This window comes from Mus caroli, unplaced genomic scaffold (genome assembly GCF_978045245.1).
Source record: "Mus caroli unplaced genomic scaffold, Mus_caroli_1 scaffold_14, whole genome shotgun sequence".
In the NCBI taxonomy this organism is placed as follows: Eukaryota; Metazoa; Chordata; class Mammalia; order Rodentia; family Muridae; genus Mus; species Mus caroli.
Window position 1 is genome coordinate 108,466,459 of NW_028227269.1, and position 20,240 is coordinate 108,486,698.

The 20,240-nt window shown below is 48.9% G+C and overlaps 1 protein-coding gene across 5 annotated transcripts in view; it reads left to right on the top strand.

The window, feature by feature from the left end:
- Positions 1–20,240, top strand: part of Ppp2r5c (protein phosphatase 2 regulatory subunit B'gamma) — a 148,809-nt gene that overhangs the window by 12,442 nt on the left and 116,127 nt on the right. For all 5 annotated transcript variants that reach the window (XM_021179517.3, XM_021179519.3, XM_021179518.3 and 2 more), the window contains exon 3: positions 5,940–6,111. In XM_021179517.3, the coding sequence (XP_021035176.1) occupies positions 5,940–6,111 (172 nt within the window). The remainder of the gene's footprint in view (positions 1–5,939; positions 6,112–20,240) is intronic.

Here is a 20,240-nt window from a genome sequence, read left to right on the forward strand (position 1 = left end):
TCCTTCACTCTGTAGAAACTTTATTTCATGCAGTCTCATTCTCCAGTTTTTGCATTTTTCCCGTGGTTGGAGACTCTCCAACCAAACTGCTGTCAGTGCCCCCTGAGAGTGGGCAGGAGACAGCCACTCAGGTTGCTGGCTTCAGTCTGGAGCGGCCGAGCTCCTGGCTACCCTTGGTTCTCACTGCACCTACTTCTCCTCCTGGGAGCTGTCTTTCTTTTTCCCTTATAATTTGGCTATTCATTAAATCAAATTAGTCACGTATTTTTTGAAAGATGTGATTCTCAGCCACAGGTGATTTTACCCTGCTACATGACTCGAGACATTCAGTAATGCTGGTGACATTCTTGTCTCAATCCAAGACAGGGCAAAGTCAGGATGCTGTAAACTTCCTACAGTGCACAGCCCCGCCCCAACAGCAAAGCTTTCCTGGCTGCCTCTTGTGCTGCAGTGGCAACCCTCGGTGGCCAAGCCCTCGGCGGCCACACCCCTCAGTGACCAAGCTCCACTTTTGCAGTTCGCTCTGCTGATTGCAGCTCTGTTGCTTGTTATCTGGGTCCTTTCCAGTTTGTCTCTATGGGGCTGATGGTTAGGCTGGTAATTTGACTGGCTTCAGGCTGGCCCTTTTGGGGAGGCAAAAAGCGCTTCTTCAACTATGTGTCATGTGATAATAGTTCGTCTCTGGCACCTTGGGTGATAGCAGTCTATACTGTGTTGGAAGGCAGAATTGCTCAGTGTAGAGTGTAAGGATGAAGGCTCCAGGCAGTGTTGGTATCACCCAGAAGTGGGAAATCTGACTGGGTGTGGCTAAAGCCCGGCTCCACTATTGCTGCGGGATGTTGGGTTCACCCACATCTGAACCTTTCACTTGTGGGCCCCGGAGGAGAGGCCCCAGCTGTGTTATTCTCAGTGCACATAGGGACTGTGAGAGAGCTTGCAGGAGAGGAATGGGCTATCTGGCTGGAGGCTACAGGGAAACTCTGTGGGCAGCACTTGTTCCAGGACTGACTGTGAGCGAGGTGGCTTGGCCATTAAGGAGGAATATTCGCCCTGAGTCACTCATTTCTCAGGGCTCCTTGCTCTAGCCTTTCATGTGGTGGCCTTTTGGCCTCCTCCATCCCTGTAGACCTTGATTCTGGCTTCATCTCCACTTGCAAGTGGCTCTTGGCAGACCTTACACTGCTTACCCACATGGACTCACATTGTCTTGTTGGCATTGTGTCTCAGCCCATCCTCTCCCTCCTGTGCAGCTCCAGGTCTAGGCCCACTTCAGCTGACCTCTGGCTTCCTTCCTGTGGGCCCTGTCCTCACAGCACCAGGCAGTTGGCCTTTCCATACCAGAAGTGGCTATCCCTGTCTCCCGTGCCCCTTCTCCTTACTCTCCTCCAGCCGGACATCAGCATACTGCGGCTGCCCATGGCCCCTGCTCCTTCTGGGCTCTGGTTCACTTCCTCCATGCTGCTCAAGACGACCCGCTTCACCCAGCCATGACTGCTGTGCTGCAGCTGTTGGCACTGTAGCCGTCCATCTGTCCTGGAAGACACAGTCTGTAAGGCCACACCCCCCTTCGCCACTGTGCCCAGCCCCCTTGTACCCTCCTTGTCTGTTGTCTTCATCAGCCAGGTGATCATTCCCATGGCTTGAGCAACTCACTTAGATATTGTCGACTTCCAGTGTCGCAGGACTAGTCCCAGTGCACTTGCCAAGTGTCTAGTGGGTGTCTGGTAGGATTATCCTGAGCATCGGAACACAGAGAGGAAGGTGACTGAGATTTTGATTCATGGGCAGGGTAGGATGGATAGCCAATAGCCAAGATTACAAAAAAAAAAAAAAAAAGACAATCTAGCTGCTGAGTCTTATTCTTTTTTAATTTATTTAATTATGTATATGAGTATTATATTTACATGCATGCCTACATGACAGAAGAGGGCATCAGATCCCACTACAGATGGTTGTGAGTACCAGGTGGTTGCTGGGATTTGAACTCAGGCCCTCTGGAAGAGCAGTCTGTGCTCTTAACCGCTGAGCTATCTCTCCAGCACCCCTGAGTCTTATTCTTACAAAAAGAAAATAGAATACATTCTGGAAGAGGCGGGGAGAGGGGGCTTTGGCCTCTTCTTCCCAAATGTAATGGGATCACCACATCGGCCCGCAGACAGTGCTGTCACGTTGAACTTCCTGCTTTGCCTTACAGGCCAATTGCCAATTGCCACTCACTTCACCTGTCCCCCTCAGCCAGAAGGGAGGCATTCTCTCTCCTCTGGACTCTTCTACACACACACACACACACACACACACACACACACACACACTCCTGCCTCAACCTCCAGCCTTTGTGGTTTTGCCGACAGTCTGACACTGTTTTCCACACTTAGCTGCTGCCTCCTGCCCAAGCTAGTCTCTGAATTTCTTCTTTATAGTTGAAGCCAAAGCCTTCTCAGAGCTGGAGCCCACAGAGCCAGAGTGTCTCTTAGAGAGAGACCTGCCCCATCACTGCCACACCACGCCACTCCACCTCATTTGGAGCTCTCTTCCATGTAAGGTCCATTTCTCACCCAAGCTTGGAAGGCCCCCGCGCCTTTCCACTCTTCTGTCTACCTGCCCCCTCTCCGGGTGAATGACCCAGAGCCACACCAAAGTTGTGGCAGAGGGTGTGGAAGGGAGGTGAGCGCCTTTCCTCAGAAAAGCTCTTCCTGGCTGGCAGCTCCTGAGATCCTCACAAAACTGACCAATGGCTGAACAGGCCCCTGTCCTCCAGGGAGAAAGATGTGCCCTTACCATTGACAGGGTGTAGGATCCTAGCTAGCTTCCTGGGCCAGAAGTGCTCAGGCATAACGTGCGGTGGGTGACGTGGGAAGGCTGTGGAGGTGCTAGAGGGAGTAAATAGCCTTTCAGACGAGGGCCTGGAGGGGCTGCAGGAGGAGACATGGTGGGCCAGGCTGGGAAGCAGACATGTCGCCACCATGAAACTAGAAGAAACTCACCCTGGCCAACATGAAGCAGTGGGCAGGTTTTCTCTCTGGAAGCTTTCTGCCTCCTAGTAGGCAAAGGCTCTGGAGAGGTCCAGAGGAGAGCAGACTCGGCAGGGTCCAAGGGTAGCTGGTGGCTTGGTGTCTGCAGAGATGCAACACCTTCCTCTCCTTAGACATTGAAAACCTTAGCTCAGCTTGTTTCCCAGCAGGGTGGCTGGCCAGTGTCTGGATTTGATTTAATTCTGTTCTGTGGGCTAACCGGATCATCCCCAGTCTTAGCCTTGCTTACATGGGATGCAGTTTGTCTCCCCTGCTCGGTATGAAACGGCCTCAGAGTGGCTTCTGGTTGCTTTCTACTGTTGTTCTTCAAGGTCTTTGTCTGTGAGGTCCTGGGTTGGGCACTGTAGACCGTGGGAGGTGGAGGTCGGAGCAGGCTGCAGTACACGCATGGGAGCCAGGAACACTCTGTGGGCCTGTCCCTGAGGCTGTGCAGTAAATCTTGTGTGTGGCTGCGTGTGCGCAGGTGTATGTACATGTACTTGTGCATGCATGAGGGTAGGTGCTCTTAGAGGCCAAAGGCATGGATCCTCTGACATCGTTGGACTTCCAGGCCATGTGACCTGCCCAGTGTGGGTGCTGGGAACCGAACCCATGTCCTCTGTAGGAGCAGCATGCTCTTTTCCCTGTGGAGCCATCTCTCCAGCTCTTGAAGGAGCAGCCCAGGAAGGCCAACACATAAGCTTTTGATTTGGGAGCAGGGCTTCATGGAAGAGGTGAGTTATAGACAGAGCTTTCTTTTTAAACTACATACTTTATTCATTTATTTGTATGTGTGTGTGTACACATGTGTACATGTATGTTCCAGTGCATATGTGGAGTTCGTAGGACAACTTGTGGAAGTCCTCTTCTTCCATCATGTGAGTCCCAGGGATTAAACTCGCTTGGTGGCCAGGCTTGGTGGCCAGGCTTGGTGGCCAGCATCTTTACCCACTGATCACTCTCACCAGCCCATGGGTGAGCTCTTTATTTATAGTTATTTATTTTGTTCCAGATGTAAGAGTGAGCGATCCTTTATTAGTTGTCTGTCACAATACTACATGCCAAGTGTAGCTGCATATAAAGGACAGTGTTGTTTAGCTCACAGCTCTGGAGGTGACTCAGTTCTGGTGAGGACAGAAGGGCAGGTGGCAGCTGGACAGTGGTGGCACACGCCTTTAATCCCAGCACTTGGGAGGCAGAGGCAGGAGGATTTCTGAGTTCAAGGCCAGCCTGGTCTACAGAGTGAGTTCCAGGACAGCCAGGACTACACAGAGAGACCCTGTCTCGAAAAACAAAACAAAACAAAACAAACAAACAAACAAACAAAGAAGGGCAGGTGGCAGTGGTGGCACTGTGTATCACTTACTACATTTCAGTCCAGGAACACAAGGAGTCCCGTGTGCACAGGGTCTTCCTGCCAGGCCCCAGCTGTTAAAGGTTCACACCGCTTCCGTTCCAGCATCCTAGGGATCAAGATCAGACCATGCCAGACACTGAGATCAGAGAGAAAGTCCACACTACAGACTGTGTGGGAAGAGTACCAACCCCGACTCTCAGGTCAGAACTCCAGCTGCTGCTGGGGCAGCCACATCTGGAACGACCTATCCAAGTGTTCTTAGGCGGCATATTAAAAATAAAGCAGGCCTTTACTGCTTAGCAAACAGGCATTCCAAGGATAGCAGTCGATAAGTCCGCGGCTCGTGTTGCTGTGGCCCTGTGTGATGATGGGAGGGGGCCAAGGGGGGTTGTATCTTCAGGTTGGAGCTGTTGGCCTTTCAGTATATGTGGGTGTTTGGGGGGTGGTGAGGATGTGCACATGTATGTACAGATGTGCATGTCTGTGCATGTGGGTGTATGGAGGCCATGTCTTCCTCCTCCTCTGTCACTTTCTACCCATTTCAGCCCCACTGATGGCCATGAAAGAACATGTGTACAGACACAAGTTCCACTTTTTGGGGAAGACAGGGTACAGCGAACATGCTGTGTCCATCTTGCATTCACTGGTGTAGATGGTGGCTGTCATTTATGGACAGTGGTAGCAGGAAACCAGTGTCTCATGTCAGCTGATCATACTTAGAAACCCCACCAAGCGGGGGCCCTGAGCCCGTATGAGCTCTGAGGCTGAGACTGGAATCAGGGCCCAAGGGAGGCCCAGGGTGGTGTCTGCTCACAGCCCCTCCTCTGTCTAAGCCACAGTGAGCTTCACGTTTCCCTGACTCTGGACCTGAGGTTCCATTATCTTACTACCTTCCGCATTCTACCGTCCTCCTTCCTCCATGAGGAGTGCTCTGCTGACTCGGGCTGTCTCCAGAGTAAGGGGTCCTCCCCTCTCTGCAGACACTGGCCATCTCCAGAGTGAGGGGTCTTTCCCATCTCTGCTGACCTTGACTTATTCACATCTGCAAAGTTCTTTTGCCAAGCAAGGTGACATATTCACATGTCCCGGGGATTAGGATGTGACCATTTTTGTGGCAGTCATTACCTAGCCTACCACATTATGGTGACATTTTAGAAGTCAGCCAGGCAGAGGATGGCTTGCACTTGCAATCAGCACTCAAGAGGCTGAGGCAGAAGGATTACCACTAGTTAGAGATTAGCCTGTGTTATGCAGTGCATTCAAGGTCAGCCTGAGCTACCAAGTAAGACTGTCCCCAAAGAAAAAAAACTCAAAGGTCTTCAGGGGACATAAGTAGTCAGGTGCCTGACTCTTATAGTCCAGAGTTGCTGAGGGTGGGACTTAAGCCTCAGCCTCCCGCAGCTCCAGTGAAAGGGTGAGAAGAACACTGCCCCAGAGGAGTAGTGTGTGTGTGTGTGTGTGTGTGTGTGTGTGTGTGTGTGTGTGTATTTTCTACATTTCAGTTGTGCTGTATTAGCAGTTATTTTAAATAATCCATTTTACATATTTATTTCTTTTTCTTTTGAAAACAGATAGCCAGCAGGAAAAACAGCCTCACGGCTGTCCAGTCTTCAACATCTACTAAAATAAAAGTACCAATCCCTCAACCCGTCGTCGTTCCTGTGAAGAAAGACAAACGGCAGAATTCTTCACGGTTTAATGCCAGCAATAATAGAGAACTACAAAAACTCCCATCTTTAAAAGGTAATTGTGGCTTGTGGCCGGCGGGAGCAAGGCAGTCTCCAGCCCTGCGGGCTGCTTGCTTTGCTGATTGGGTTTGGTTTTGTTTTCTCCTGATTCGGTTTCTCATTGGATTGGGTGCTGCTTGCTTTACTGCGCTAACAGCTTTAATTCCCAAGCTCTGGAGGATAAATGTCTACTCGCTCCATACACCACAAGTGCCCTACAGTAAGACAACTGAAAATCTTTCAAAGCCGTAAGGAAGCAGCCGTTTCTTTTTCTCGTGATCCTCTGGCTTGTCTCCCAACGCTGGCCTTTAGAAGGGGTTACTCCAGGTCATCACCAGCGTCCAGGCAGGGCTTGCTCCTTTAACCATGGCCAGCCAGATCAGTCCCTCACCTGTGACCAGCCGTGGCCTAGGGCTCCTCACTTGGAGCTGCTCCCATTGGCACAGCTGCCTCTTTCCACTGGAGGATGGTTAAAGCCTTAAGTTTCCTCCAGGAGGCTTCAAGGTTGAGGTGCGTAAGACTTTGACAAGGAGAATGGTTCAAGGACCATGGTCAGATGGGAATGTCTGATGAGCGCTATGTATTCTGAGACCTAAAACTGATACACAGAGTAGCTGTCAGAGTCTGTCATACCTGAAGTTTGTAATGACAGATGGTTTTATAATTAATCTTGGCCTTCTTTAGAGTTGTATTCCCAGGGCCACCCACAGGGCCAGGGCGTAGCAGAACTCCATGCAGATGTGCCTGGGTGAGGGGCAGTAAAGGCTCTCTGTCCTTCATTTGCCAGCAGGTGGGCGGCCGTTCTCTGGATGCAGGTGTTCTAGCTAAGGGGCGCGGCACCAACCAGGCGTGAATCCTGGTGCATGTCACAGGGCATGTTAGGGTGTGTCCTGTCCACCTCACACAGGTCAGAGCCCAGGAAGAGCTAGCTCAGCACAGGCTGGAGTGTGACTTCTATCTTGGGAGTGTATCCAGTGAAGGAGTCTATGAGAGTCTGCTCGTAGCCACTGCTCTGCCTCCGCCTGCTTGCTCTCTGTGTCTGCCTCCGCCTTTTCTCCGTATACCAGTTCTTCTTCTACAGCATCCTCTCTCTCAGCAGACCCAAGGTGCATTGGTGCAAGCACTCAGTGCTCTTTCCTGAAGGGGTCCATGGGTGTCTCCTGCCGTCATACTGTGACAAGGATTGATACCTGGATCTCAGATAATCAAATAGGGTGACCTGTGTGACCAGGAAGTGGGCTCAGCTGGGCCAAGCATTTTGTGATGTACTTTTGTAAAGAGAAGAACCTTAGCTCTCAGGTTTCCAACTTCAAGTTAGATAGTTTCCCTTTTTTTAGAGTTTCATTGAGACGCAATTTATTTACCCTGAGGTCATCTATCATTAATGGAAGTTTTAATCAATGGGTAATAAATGTGTACAGTAATACAACCATTTCGCTCTCGCGTGTTCACAACCATTTCGCTCTCGTGTGTTCAGACGGTTCCATCGTCTTGCAGTTACTTTGTGCCTATTACTGTCGGGTCCTACTCCTGCCCCATGTACAGGGTACTGCTGATCTGCATTCTGGCTGTATTTGAAACTGTAGATGAGGGTTGGAGAGATGGCTCAGTGGGTAAGAGCACTGACTGCTCTTCCAAAGGTCCTGAGTTCAAATCCCAGCAACCGCATGGTGGCTCACAACCATCTGTAATGGGATCTGATACCCTCTTCTGGTTTGGATATAATAATAAATCTTTTAAAAAAAAAAGAAACTGTAGATGATCTTTTTACACACACACACACAAAATCTTACTTTATATGTACGGGTGTTGTCTGTGCACCACTTGTGTGTTGTATCTGAAGAGGCCAAAAGAGGGAATCAGATTCCCCCAAACTGGACTTACAGGTGGCTGGGAGTTACTGTGTGGGAGCAGGGAGTCTGACTCAGGGCCTTTGGAAGAGCAGTCAGTGCTCTTATCCACTGAGCCATCTCTCCAGCCCCATGTGTATTTTTTAAAAAGATTTATTTAGGGGCTGGTGAGATGGCTCAGTGGGTAAGAGCACCCGACTGCTCTTCCAAAGGTCCAGAGATCAAATCCCAGCAACCACATGGTGGCTCACAACCATCCGTAACGAGATCTGACTCCCTCTTCTGGTGTGTCTGAAGACAGCTACAGTGTACTTACACATAATCAATAAATAAATCTTTAAAAAAAAAAAAGATTTATTTATTCATTTAATGTATATGCAAACACTGTTGCTGTCTTCAGACACACCAGAAGAGGGCATCAGATCTCATTACAGATAGATGGTTGTGAGCCACCATGTGGTTGCTGGGAATTGAACTCAGGTCCTCTGGAAGAACAGTCAGCACTCTTAACTGCTGAGCCATCTCTCCAACCCCCGTGTGGATTTTTTTTTAAAGTGATCCTTTTATTTGCTAAAGCAGTTTCTAAAGCAATAAGAAGCCTTAGCCCCTCTCAAGGATTAAGAGTATTTTGGTCTGCTTACTTTGTTTTGTTTTTAATTGACGCATAATAATTATAGCATTTATTGAGTACAGTGTGATAGTTGGATGTATGTATACAATGTGTAGCAACCCAGTCAAGGCAATTAGTGTTCCATCCCCTAAACATTTATCATTTTGTCTTGGTAGGTATTTTGAAATCTATAACAATTGTGAACTGACCACGCTGAGGCTACAGAACTTTGGGACTTAGCTCTTATCTAACTGCCTGGCAACTGTCACCCTTCCAAACCGGCTTCCTCCTTACCATCTCCATCCTTTCCTGACTGTTAGTTTTCCACTGTGCTCTGTGGGGCCAGCTGTTTGGGCACCATGCTGTTGGCCTCAGAACACGCAGCCTTTGTGATCCTTGGCTCCGTTTACTTAACATAGCATCCTTCAGTTATCCTGTGTTTTCACAAATGACTTTATCATTTTATGGGTCACTAACAGAGACTAATAATTGGGTGCCACATTGCCTGTGTCCATTCTTTTTCAGTGGATACCACAGTTGATATCCTGTCTTGCCTGTTGAAACAGTGTTGCAGTAAACACAGGCATGTGCATGGCTCCTGTGGGTACGTCACAGAGTGGACCTTGCTGGGTCGGATGGTGGTTCTGTCTCAGTTTGCTGAGGGAACCCCACAACGCCTATGCTAATTTATATTCCCAACCATCTTTCACATCTTGTGAACCTTTGCTGGGGTTTGTCCTTGAACCACAGGCCATGGAAGAATGGTACCTCCCTGTGGTTTGACTCATATCCCCTAGATTTGGGTCACTTACTTGTCTGAAGGTCAGGTGCCTCACGATGTTAGGGGCTGAGTTGCACCTGTGTCTGAACTCTGTCCCATCGGAGGACTTGCTTTTGCACTATTCTATCTACATGTTCTCTGTGTACTTCTTACTTTGCTGTGTGTGACGGTTTGTATATGCTCAGTCCAAGGAGTGGCACTATTAGATGGTGTGGCCCTGATGGAGTAGGTGTGTCACTGTGGGTGTGGGCTTTAAGACCCTCATCCTAGCTGCCTGGAAGTGAGTATTCTGCTGGCAGCCTTCAGATGAAGATGGAGAACTCTCAGCTCCTCCTGCACCATGCCTGCCTGGATGCTGCCATGCTCCCACCGTGATGATGATAACTGAACCTCTGGACCTGTAAGCCAGCCCCAATTAAATGCTGTCCTTAGCCCGGTAGTGGTGGTGCATGTCTTTAATCCCAGCACTTGGGAGGCAGAGGCAAGCGGATCTCTGAGTTCAAGGTCAGCCTGGTCTACGGAGTGAGTACACAGAGAAACCCTGTCTTGGAAAACCAAGGGAAAAAAAAAAAAAGTTGTCCTTATAAGAGTTGCTTTGGTCATGGTGTCAGTTCACAGCAGCAAAACCCTAACTAAGCCACTGTGACTCCATTTGTGTGTTTCTTCTTTGATTACTTCTGCTCCTAGGGAGTCATTAGAGAGAGTCATGTCTACCCTGCATTTTCTTCTACTAGTTTCCTGGTTTCACAACCTAGATTTAAATATTTGATCCATTTCAAGTTAATCTTTATATGTTGAGGAGAATAGAAGTCTGGTGTCACACTTCTACATGTGGCTGTCCAGTTTTGCTGGCACCATTTAGCAGAGTGCTCTTCTCCATGGCATATATTTCAGGTGACTGTCCGTGGATTGATTTATTGGTTTTCAATTCAGTCTCATTAGTCTGTATCAGTTTTACGCCAGTGCTACAGCTTTGTAGACACTATTTGAGGTCGAGTTCTTTGATTCTCCGAGTTTTTTGTTCCTTTTGCTCACAGTTGCTGGGGTATGTCTGAGAGCAGGTTTCCTCCATCGATCCCCGGCACCACAAGGTCAGTCTGGGGATCCACACAGATCCTGGTGCTTGTTTTTATTTCTAGTTTGGTGAAGAATGGCATTTAGGATTTTGATAGAAATTATATTGAATTGGTCGGGTTACCTTAGGTAGTATAGGCGTTTATATAATGTCCCTCCAGTCAACCCCTGGACATGGCTCATAGTCTTCCATCTTGGTGTGTCCCCTTCCATCTGTCCCCTTCCATCTGTCCCCTTCCATCTGTCCCGTCAGTGCTTTGGGATTTCCTTCCCAGAGACGCATCACTCTTCTCCTTCAGTGTATTCCTGAGCCCATTACTGTTTATGTTCATTATGGCTGGGAATGTTTCCTTTATTTTTCTGCAAATTTGTTGTCTATGCATACTAATGATCCTAGAATTTTTCTTTGAATTTGCTTTTGTCTTTTGGAATAGTCTTGGTATGTTCCCCAGGTTTGAACTTGTGAGCCCAAGTGATGGCTGCAAGTAGTTGGGTCACCACGGTGCCCAGCCTAGCTGGGTCTACAGGCACACACCACGGTGCCCAGCCTAGCTGGGTCTGCAGGTGCACAGCACAGTGCCCAGCCTAGCTGGGTCTACAGGCACACACCACGGTGCCCACACAGCACAGTGCCCAGCCTAGCTGGGTCTGCAGGTGCACAGCACAGTGCCCAGCCTAGCTGGGTCTACAGGCACACAGCACGGTGCCCAGCCTAGCTGGGTCTACAGGCACACACCACGGTGCCCAGCCTAGCTGGGTCTGCAGGCGCACAGCACAGTGCCCAGCCTAGCTGGGTCTACAGGCACACAGCACGGTGCCCAGCCTAGCTGGGTCTACAGGTGCACAGCACAGTGCCCAGCCTAGCTGGGTCTACAGGCACACACCACGGTGCCCACACAGCACAGTGCCCAGCCTAGCTGGGTCTACAGGCACACAGCACGGTGCCCAGCCTAGCTGGGTCTACAGGCACACAGCACGGTGCCCAGCCTAGCTGGGTCTACAGGCACACACCACGGTGCCCACACAGCACAGTGCCCAGCCTAGCTGGGTCTACAGGCACACAGCACGGTGCCCAGCCTAGCTGGGTCTACAGGCACACACCACGGTGCCCAGCCTAGCTGGGTCTACAGGTGCACAGCACAGTGCCCAGCCTAGCTGGGTCTACAGGCACACACCACGGTGCCCACACAGCACAGTGCCCAGCCTAGCTGGGTCTACAGGCACACAGCACGGTGCCCAGCCTAGCTGGGTCTACAGGCACACAGCACGGTGCCCAGCCTAGCTGGGTCTACAGGCACACACCACGGTGCCCACACAGCACAGTGCCCAGCCTAGCTGGGTCTACAGGCACACAGCACGGTGCCCAGCCTAGCTGGGTCTACAGGCACACAGCACGGTGCCCAGCCTAGCTGGGTCTACAGGCACACACCACGGTGCCCACACAGCACAGTGCCCAGCCTAGCTGGGTCTGCAGGTGCACAGCACAGTGCCCAGCCTAGCTGGGTCTACAGGCACACAGCACAGTTCCCAGCCTAGCTGGGTCTACAGGCACACAGCACAGTGCCCAGCCTAGCTGGGTCTACAGGCACACAGCACAGTTCCCAGCCTAGCTGGGTCTGCAGGCGCACAGCACAGTGCCCAGCCTAGCTGGGTCTACAGGCACACAGCACGGTGCCCAGCCTAGCTGGGTCTACAGGCACACAGCACGGTGCCCAGCCTAGCTGGGTCTGTAGGCGCATACCACGGTGCACAGCCTAGCTGGGTCTGCAGGCACACAGCACAGTGCCTAGCCTACTCTGGCTGTCCTTTTTCTTCTTACTGTACCACTGATTGACCCAAGGATCTTATTCATCGTAGGAAAGTGCTCAACCACTGAGCTATACCACCAGCCTTGTTTTGACTTTATTATTTTGCAGCATAAACTCACTAATTTGGCCAGACTATTCTTAAACTTACCCTCTAGTTCAATCAGGCTCTGAATTTGTTAGCATCCTACCTTAGCCTCCTAAACCTGGGATTGTGGTTTGCAGTGCCAGGTCTACTTAACACTCATTTTTTTTTTTTTTAATGTTGATTTTTGTGCTTGGCAGCATTACAAAATTCTTACATCATTTTTTTCTTTTATCAGTTTTGGTAGGTATTTATTTATTAATGAAACCCTTAAGCTTTCTTATATAGGGACTGGAGAGATGACTCAGTGATTAAGAGCACTGGCTGCTCTTCCAGAGGACCCAGATTCAAGCCCCAGCCCTCACGTGACAGCTCACCCCGGTTGCAGGTGACCGGCCTTAGTCATTGATCTAGTGCTATGAGGAGACACCACGCCCAAGGCAGCTCTTAGGAAGGAAAACCTTAGGTTAGGGCTGCCTTATAGCTTCAGAGTCTTAGTGCATTATCACCTGGGCAGAGAACAAGGCCACACATAAGGAGTCAAGGCTCTATCTACATCCAGATCCACAGGCAGGAAGAGAGGAATGGCTTGGGCTTCTGAAACCCAGGAGCCCACCCCCAGTGACACACTTCCACCAACAAGGCCACCCCTGCTAAACCTTTCAAATACCACCACTCCCTATGAGCCTACCGGGGTGAGGTGGGTGTGGGGTGGGTGTGGGGGGCGTCTTCATTCAAACCACTACGTAATTCTGGCTTCTCCCGGAACCAGGCACACTTCTGGTGCACAGACATACAAACAGACCAAATAGCCATACACATAAAAATAGAAATGACCTTGTTTTAAAGTTAAGGCTATCCGCTGAGGGTGGTGACACACACCTTAAGATCCAGCACTCAGGGAATCAGGAAGGTGGATCTCTGTGAGTTCAAGACCAGTCTGGTCCACAGAATGAGTTCTGTGACAGCCAGGGCTATACAGAGAAACCCTGTCTTGAAAACAACAAAGCAAACATAAAAGCCCTCTATATGGTAAGGCCATGCTATCTGCCATAGCTTCAGTTTGGTTGCCCTTGATGTCCTTCTGGAAATCTGTCTAGGACTATAGCATGCTTTGAGTAAGTGTGTGAAGATGGCGTCCTCCTGTTGCTCCTGACCTCAAGGAATGCTTTCAGCTCTTCCCACTCAGTACACACAGCCTTTGTTGTGAAATGTGTCCCTCTGTGCCTGTCCTTTCTTCCCTCTGTCTCTCTGTTTTCCCTTCCTTCCTCCCTCCCTCCCTCCCCCCCCCCTTTTTTTTTACTGGAACCTGTAAGGGTCTATCATTCACGGAAGAATGATACCCTGGACTCAAACAGTATGTAAACACAATGAGTGTTTTATTCTGCAGAAGTCCAGCATGCTGGGGTCTCCCATTACCAGAATAGAGAGACACCCAGGTGAGTTTGCAGGCCTGATTTAAAGCACATTAGGGAATTTCAGGGTAGGTGACCTCTGTGTTAATCTGTTGGGTCTATCTCTGTGCAGATTCCTGTACCTGGGTGCAAGGGCTGGGGACCTGCTGGGGAAGGTCTGGAAACTGCTGCTGACCCATTGTCCTTGCCTCAGGCCACATGATGGGCGGGGCAGCTTCGGAGGACTTGCCTGGAATTGCCCAATTTGAAGCCTATCAAAGAATCAGCCTAGCCTTCTCAGAACCCGCTAAATTAGAAATTAAAAGTATGTTGAACAGGCTAGCCTCAAACTCACAGAGACCTACCTGCCTCAGCCTCCTGAGGGCTGGGATGACAGACATGTTCCGTCACAGAATACCATGTATCCTTCCTGTGTCTGATGTCACGACGGTCATACAGCCTCTCTGTCTGTCATTCTGTTATTGTGGTCTGATGTCACGACGGTCATACAGCCTCTCTGTCTGTCATTCTGTTATTGTGGTCTGATGTCACGACGGTCGTACAGCCTCTCTGTCTGTCATTCTGTTATTGTGATCTGATGTCACGACGGTCATACAGCCTCTCTGTCTGTCATTCTGTTATTGTGATCTGATGTCACGACGGTCATACAGCCTCTCTGTCATTCTGTTATTGTGATCTGATGTCACGACGGTCATACAGCCTCTCTGTCTGTCATTCTGTTAATGTGATAGGTTTATTGGTTGCATGTGTCAAATCATTCTTGCCTCTCTGTTGTTATGACTCATAGATTTTGGCCTCCCTCTCTCTGTTTGTTTGTTTGTTTCTTTCTTTCTTTCTTTTTTTTTTTTTTTTTTTTTTTTTTTTTTTGGTTTTTCGAGACAGGGTTTCTCTGTGTAGCCCTGGCTGTCCTGGCACTCACTTTGTAGACCAGGCTGGCCTCGAACTCAGAAATCCGCCTGCCTCTGCCTCCCGAGTGCTGGGATTAAAGGCGTGCGCCACCACGCCCGGCTTGTTTCTTTCTTTCTTGATTCATTTATTTATATGAATGCTGTCTGCATGTACACCTGGATGCCAGAAGAGAGCATCAGATCACATTATAGATGATTATGAGCCACCATGTGGTTGCTGGGAACTGAACTCAGGACCTTCAGAAGAGAAGCCAGAGATCTTAACGTCTGAGCCGAGTCTCTTGCTTCCTCCGTTTTCTTTCTTTCTTTCTTTCTTTTTTAAATTTATTATATCTAAGTACACTGTAGCTGTCCTCAGATACTCCAGAAGAGGGCATTAGATTTCGTTACGAAATGATGGTTGTGAGCCACCATGTGGTTGCTGGGATTTGAACTCAGGACCTTCGGAAGAGCAGTTGGCGCTCTTAACCACTGAGCCATCTCGCCAGCCCTTTTTTTTGTTTTTTTGAGACAGGGTTTCTCTGTGTAGCTCTGGCTGTCCTGGAACTCACTCTGTAGACCAGGCTGACCTCAAACTCAGAAATCCACCTGCCTCTGCCTCCCGAGTGCTGGGATTAAAGGCGTGCGCCACCACACCCGGCTCATTTTCATTTTTTAAGATGTATTTATTTTTATTTTGTGTGTCTGAGTGTTTACCTGCATGTATCTAAATGTACCAGGTGTATTGCTAATTGATACCAGGCTGACCTCAAAATTTTGAGAGAGCTAGCCGTCTGCCTCTGCCTCCCAAGTGCTGGGATCAAAGGTGTGGGCATGCCCATGCCCAGCCACGCCCAGCAGCTCTAGATGTCTTTAACTTGACTTTCTTATTGAAATATTGTTTTTTTGTGTGTTTGGATGTGAGTCCTCTTATTTTATCATACAATACACTCATCAGTATTATAAAAACTAAATACAAGGCTCGGCTGTGGTGGCGCATGCCTAATCCCAGCACTTGGGAGGCAGAGGCAGCGGATTTCTGAGTTCGAGGCCAGCCTGATCTACAGAGTGAGTTCCAGGACAGCCAGGGCTACGCAGAGAGACCCTGACTCATGTACCCCTAATTCTCAGTAGCAGGCACAGAATCACCCTGGTTTTTTGCAGTACGAGTTTCTGAATACCCGTTCCCTGAGACTCTCCTGGTGTGTCTCCTCCGCAGCCCATCTGTCTACCTTTTAATCTCACATGGTTGTCTTTTTCATTTCTGGATGTTGTAGTTAATTTTTTTTTTTTTTTTTTAATTTTCCTTGTGGGCTTGGGAGATAGCTTGGTAGGTTGTAGTGCAGGAAACACAAGTTTGGGGACCCAAGTTCAGGCCTCCAACATCCATGTAAAATTCTGGGTGTGGCTGTACCTGCCTGTAAGACCAGCCTCTAGGGTCAGAGTTGGGAGTGGCTAGTGATGTGACAGAATCCCTGGGCATCTGGCTGTCTACCTAGATGAAAACCAGCAAGGTCTAGGTTCCAAGAGAGACTCTGTGCTGAAGGAATAAAGCAGAGAACAATATAGGAGTACACCTGACATCTCAGCTGGCCTTAGTACGGGTACACACGCACACACGCACACACATGCACCACATATGTGTACACATATACACATACGTGTATACACATGCATACATGCACACATGCTTACAGCACATATATACACACATGCTTACAACACATGTGTACATACACACACACTGGGTATACATGTACACACATCCACACCCTGCGCACAAGTATGTGTGTGCACATACATGTATTGCACACACACACATACACACGTGTGTGTGTGTGTGTGTGTGTGCTTACACCTCTAATACCCACATCCAAAAGAAATGTCTTACCTCTTGAAAATATTCTGCTATCCTGTTGCGTGTACTGTCAAACTCGTTTTCTTTAAATAGAGCAAACACCGGTGTTTTCCAGCCTCTGTCAGAAAGACTAACACCGGCAGTTGTGACATCGAGCTCATAATGTCTTCTTTCTGCGTGCCTCGTTATTTTTATGATGTGCTAATCACCATCCTCAAATATTTTTAACAAATTGAGGCCTTAGAATGAAAGTCCTCCAGCAGGCTTTGTTTGTTTTTTTTGGGCCAGAATCCTTTTGCCAAATACTTGCAGTTTGGGAATTCCTTAAACCGTGACACTTGACTAATAAATAGTCCGCCGAGCCAGCTGCTACTCAGCGCCCCACTCCCCCTTGTAGGTGCTCTAAGTGGAGGCTGTCTTGGCTGGAGTACATCAACGGTGAGGCTGTGTAACTCAGGCGATGACATCTTTCTTCACTGTGGAAGCAACATCATCTGTGGTGGCTTAGCAGAAGTGATGGTGCTGGCCGACCGCTCTCTGTCACGCAGTCATATCCCCCCTATGCAATGCAGAAAGCACAGGAATAGCTTGTGAGGTCCACTCTGTTGTCCTGACCATGAATCCCGCATCAGCCAGCCATACAGGAATGCTTGGTGGCCTTGCTAATCCCTTCAGAGTCAGGGGTGGAGTGGGCTAACAGACATTATTTACATTATTTTCTTACCAACTAGATATATGAAAACTAGGTTAGGCATTATTCTGACTTTGGATTACCAGTTTCCTCTGACCCTTTTATGCATGACTATTTTTTTTTTTTAAAGATTTATTTATTTATTATATGTAAGTACACTGTAGCTGTCTTCAGACACTCCAGAAGAGGGCACCAGATCTCGTTAAGGATGGTTGTGAGCCACCATGTGGTTGCTGGGATTTGAACTCTGGACCTTCGGAAGAGCAGTCGGGTGCTCTTACCCACTGAGCCATCTCACCAGCCCGCATGACTATTTTATTATCATTGATTTCATCTTTCTTTCTTCTTCTTTTTTTTTTTTTTTTTTTGGTTTTTCGAGACAGGGTTTCTCTGTATAGCTCTGGCTGTCCTGGAACTCACTTTGTAGACCAGGCTGACCTCGAACTCAGAAATCTGCCTGCCTCTGCCTCCCGAGTGCTGGGATTAAAGGCGTGCGCCACCACGCCCGGCTCATCTTTCTTTCTAATGTTAAAATGCAGGATTTCAACCCTAACCATGCCTTTAAAAAAATTTTTTTTAGCTTAGTGTTGTTATTCATTTTATGTGCATGGATGATTTGTCTGAATATATACACGTGTGCCATGTCTGTGTCTAGTGGCTGTGGAGGTCAGAAAAAGGCATCAGATCTCCTAAAACTGGAGTTACAGATGATAGGAGCCCACCTGTGTCAGGCCTCCAGACCACGTTGGCCTGCCAGTTCCCATTGTAGCCCACAAAGGCCTTCAGCCACAGCTGCTCCCTGCCAATGGGAGGGAAAGAGACACCCTACAAGGAAGCAGACTCAGAAAGCTGGCAACCAGCATAGCTGTCCCCAAACTACACAGATAAGCTGATAGGAGCTATACATAGAAAGAGTGGTCAGGTAAGGGACCTGGGGTATGACTAGGGAGGCTCAAATCCCGGTCCTCTGCAAGAGCAGGGAGTGCTTCCAACCACCGAGCTAGCTCTCCAGCCTAGCCTATGTAATTTTGGATGTGTGTGTGTGTGTGTGTGTGTGTTTGCATATGTACATTTATGTGTAGAACATTGGTGTGACTGACCGTGGTATGTGTTTGGAAGTCATAGGATAACTTAGGTGTCAGCCTTCGACTTCCACCTTCCTTGAATGAGGGTCTTTTGTTTGATGACACACACAGTAAGCTAGCTGGCCCAAGGGCTTCCTGTCTCCCATCTCACCATAGAACCACTGGAATTACATGGATCCCAGCGATTTGAACTCAGTCTCTCATACTAGCATGGCAAGGCCTTTACCCATTGAGCCAGACCCCTGCCTCCTACCTATTTTTGCTACCTTGATTTCTGGCATAGTGAGACACCTCCCAGGCTGGTTATCTTCCTCCCTCTCTCAGGCCTGCTTGTGGAGGGTGCTTTGAAGACCAGAGTCTGGGGTGAGGTGGGGGAGGGGTGCTCATTGTCACTGGGACACAGTACTTTCAAGGAAGGGAACTCAAGTGTACAGTGTTACATTGTCATTCATTTGTTGTTTCTATTTAGATTTTATAATGTTTTCTTAGATTTTCATTTTTATCTCTTACTAAATGGGTCTTGATTCCTCCCATCCTGGATATAATTGTGGCTGTGTGCCCTACTAAAGCAATTGCAACATCAAAAATGCTGACATTGTAGACCAGCACTTTGAGTTGGTTCATCTTATTGTAGAAGAACTGTTGACATTTGAATTGGGTCCCACTAAAATGTTAAAAATCTAGTGAATGGGGTAGGGATACGACTCAGAGGAGGGGTACCTGCCTCCCATCTGTAAGAGCCGGAGTTCCAGTCTCAGCACACATGGTGGGAGGAGGCAGTGGAGAGAGTTGGCCTTGTAGGATACTTACGCACTTATTGAGGAGTATACCAAGCCTCTCCGCTTGCTGAGACCACTGTCACCTCCTTGCCGGTCTCAGCACTGCTGACTTCTCTGTTCCGGGTCCTTGTGCCTCCCAGGCGTCACAGGCAGACTCATCGGTGAGCTTATTTGTAACATTTGCTGTCGCTGTTCGTGTCTTGGAACCACTCCTTACATGACCCATGGCAGATTGTGTCCACATAACTCCCAGATTAGTGATGTCCCCCTTGTGTGGGAGATGCCTGTCCCTCTGTGCTTGTTCAATGCTGGGTCATACAAAAGCCTCAGTCATTGCGGTGTGAAGGGTGCTTTGTAGTTTAACCTCAGAGGTTGGTTACAGTCTCAGGCCTGCTCAGTGAAACAGTAGTCCGAGTCAGTCCCTTCACTGGGTGTTTTGGGGTCTGGAAGATACAAGTGCCAAATGTTAAATGAAACACAACTTGTTTGTTTGTTTTTTTAAAGAAACTTATGAAAGTAGAAAATTAATTACGACTTATTTCTTGAGTCTGTTTTCTGTGTTGGGTATGGTGATGCAAACTTGTAGTCCCAGAAGTCTGGAGGGAGAGGCAGGCAGATCTGTATGAGTTTGAGGCTAGCCTGAGCTACATAGTGAGACCGTATCTCAAAACGGTAACAACAACAACAACAAAAAACCAAAACTTGGCAAAGCCAGGAGGAGGCCAGTGTGGGCCCTGTCATGAGCTAGAAGCCCTGCAGGCAGGTCACTGAGTATAGGGTCTCTCTCCTTCCTTGACCTGACTGGCAGGATCCCTCAGTCTGGCTTTTCAGAAGGGGTCAGTCCTGCCCTCCTCTGTGGAAACGCTGTGGTCCACCTTCTTTCACAGACTTTACATCGGCCATCGTTGGAAGTTTCCATAAAGTGTATGTTCTTACTGCTTAACAGTGTCTTCTGCTTCTGCTGCCCGGAGAGGTCTGGCTTCTCGCCTGTAAAATGGGTGTGAACTTGTCTCCAGGGTACCTGCCCTTGGCACGGCAGCAGACAGGTGGCCAGGGAGTGAACCCTGGGCTCCCAAGGCCCCTCTGCCCAGGCTTTTATCTCCTCCCTTCTCTTGATTACCTGTGTGCCCTGTGAGCTGGTGCCAGGCCACAGTGAGTTCTTAACTACCGTGGGTGACCACAGGTGACCCCTGGCCGACACCATAAGTAATAGCCAGCAGTTTGT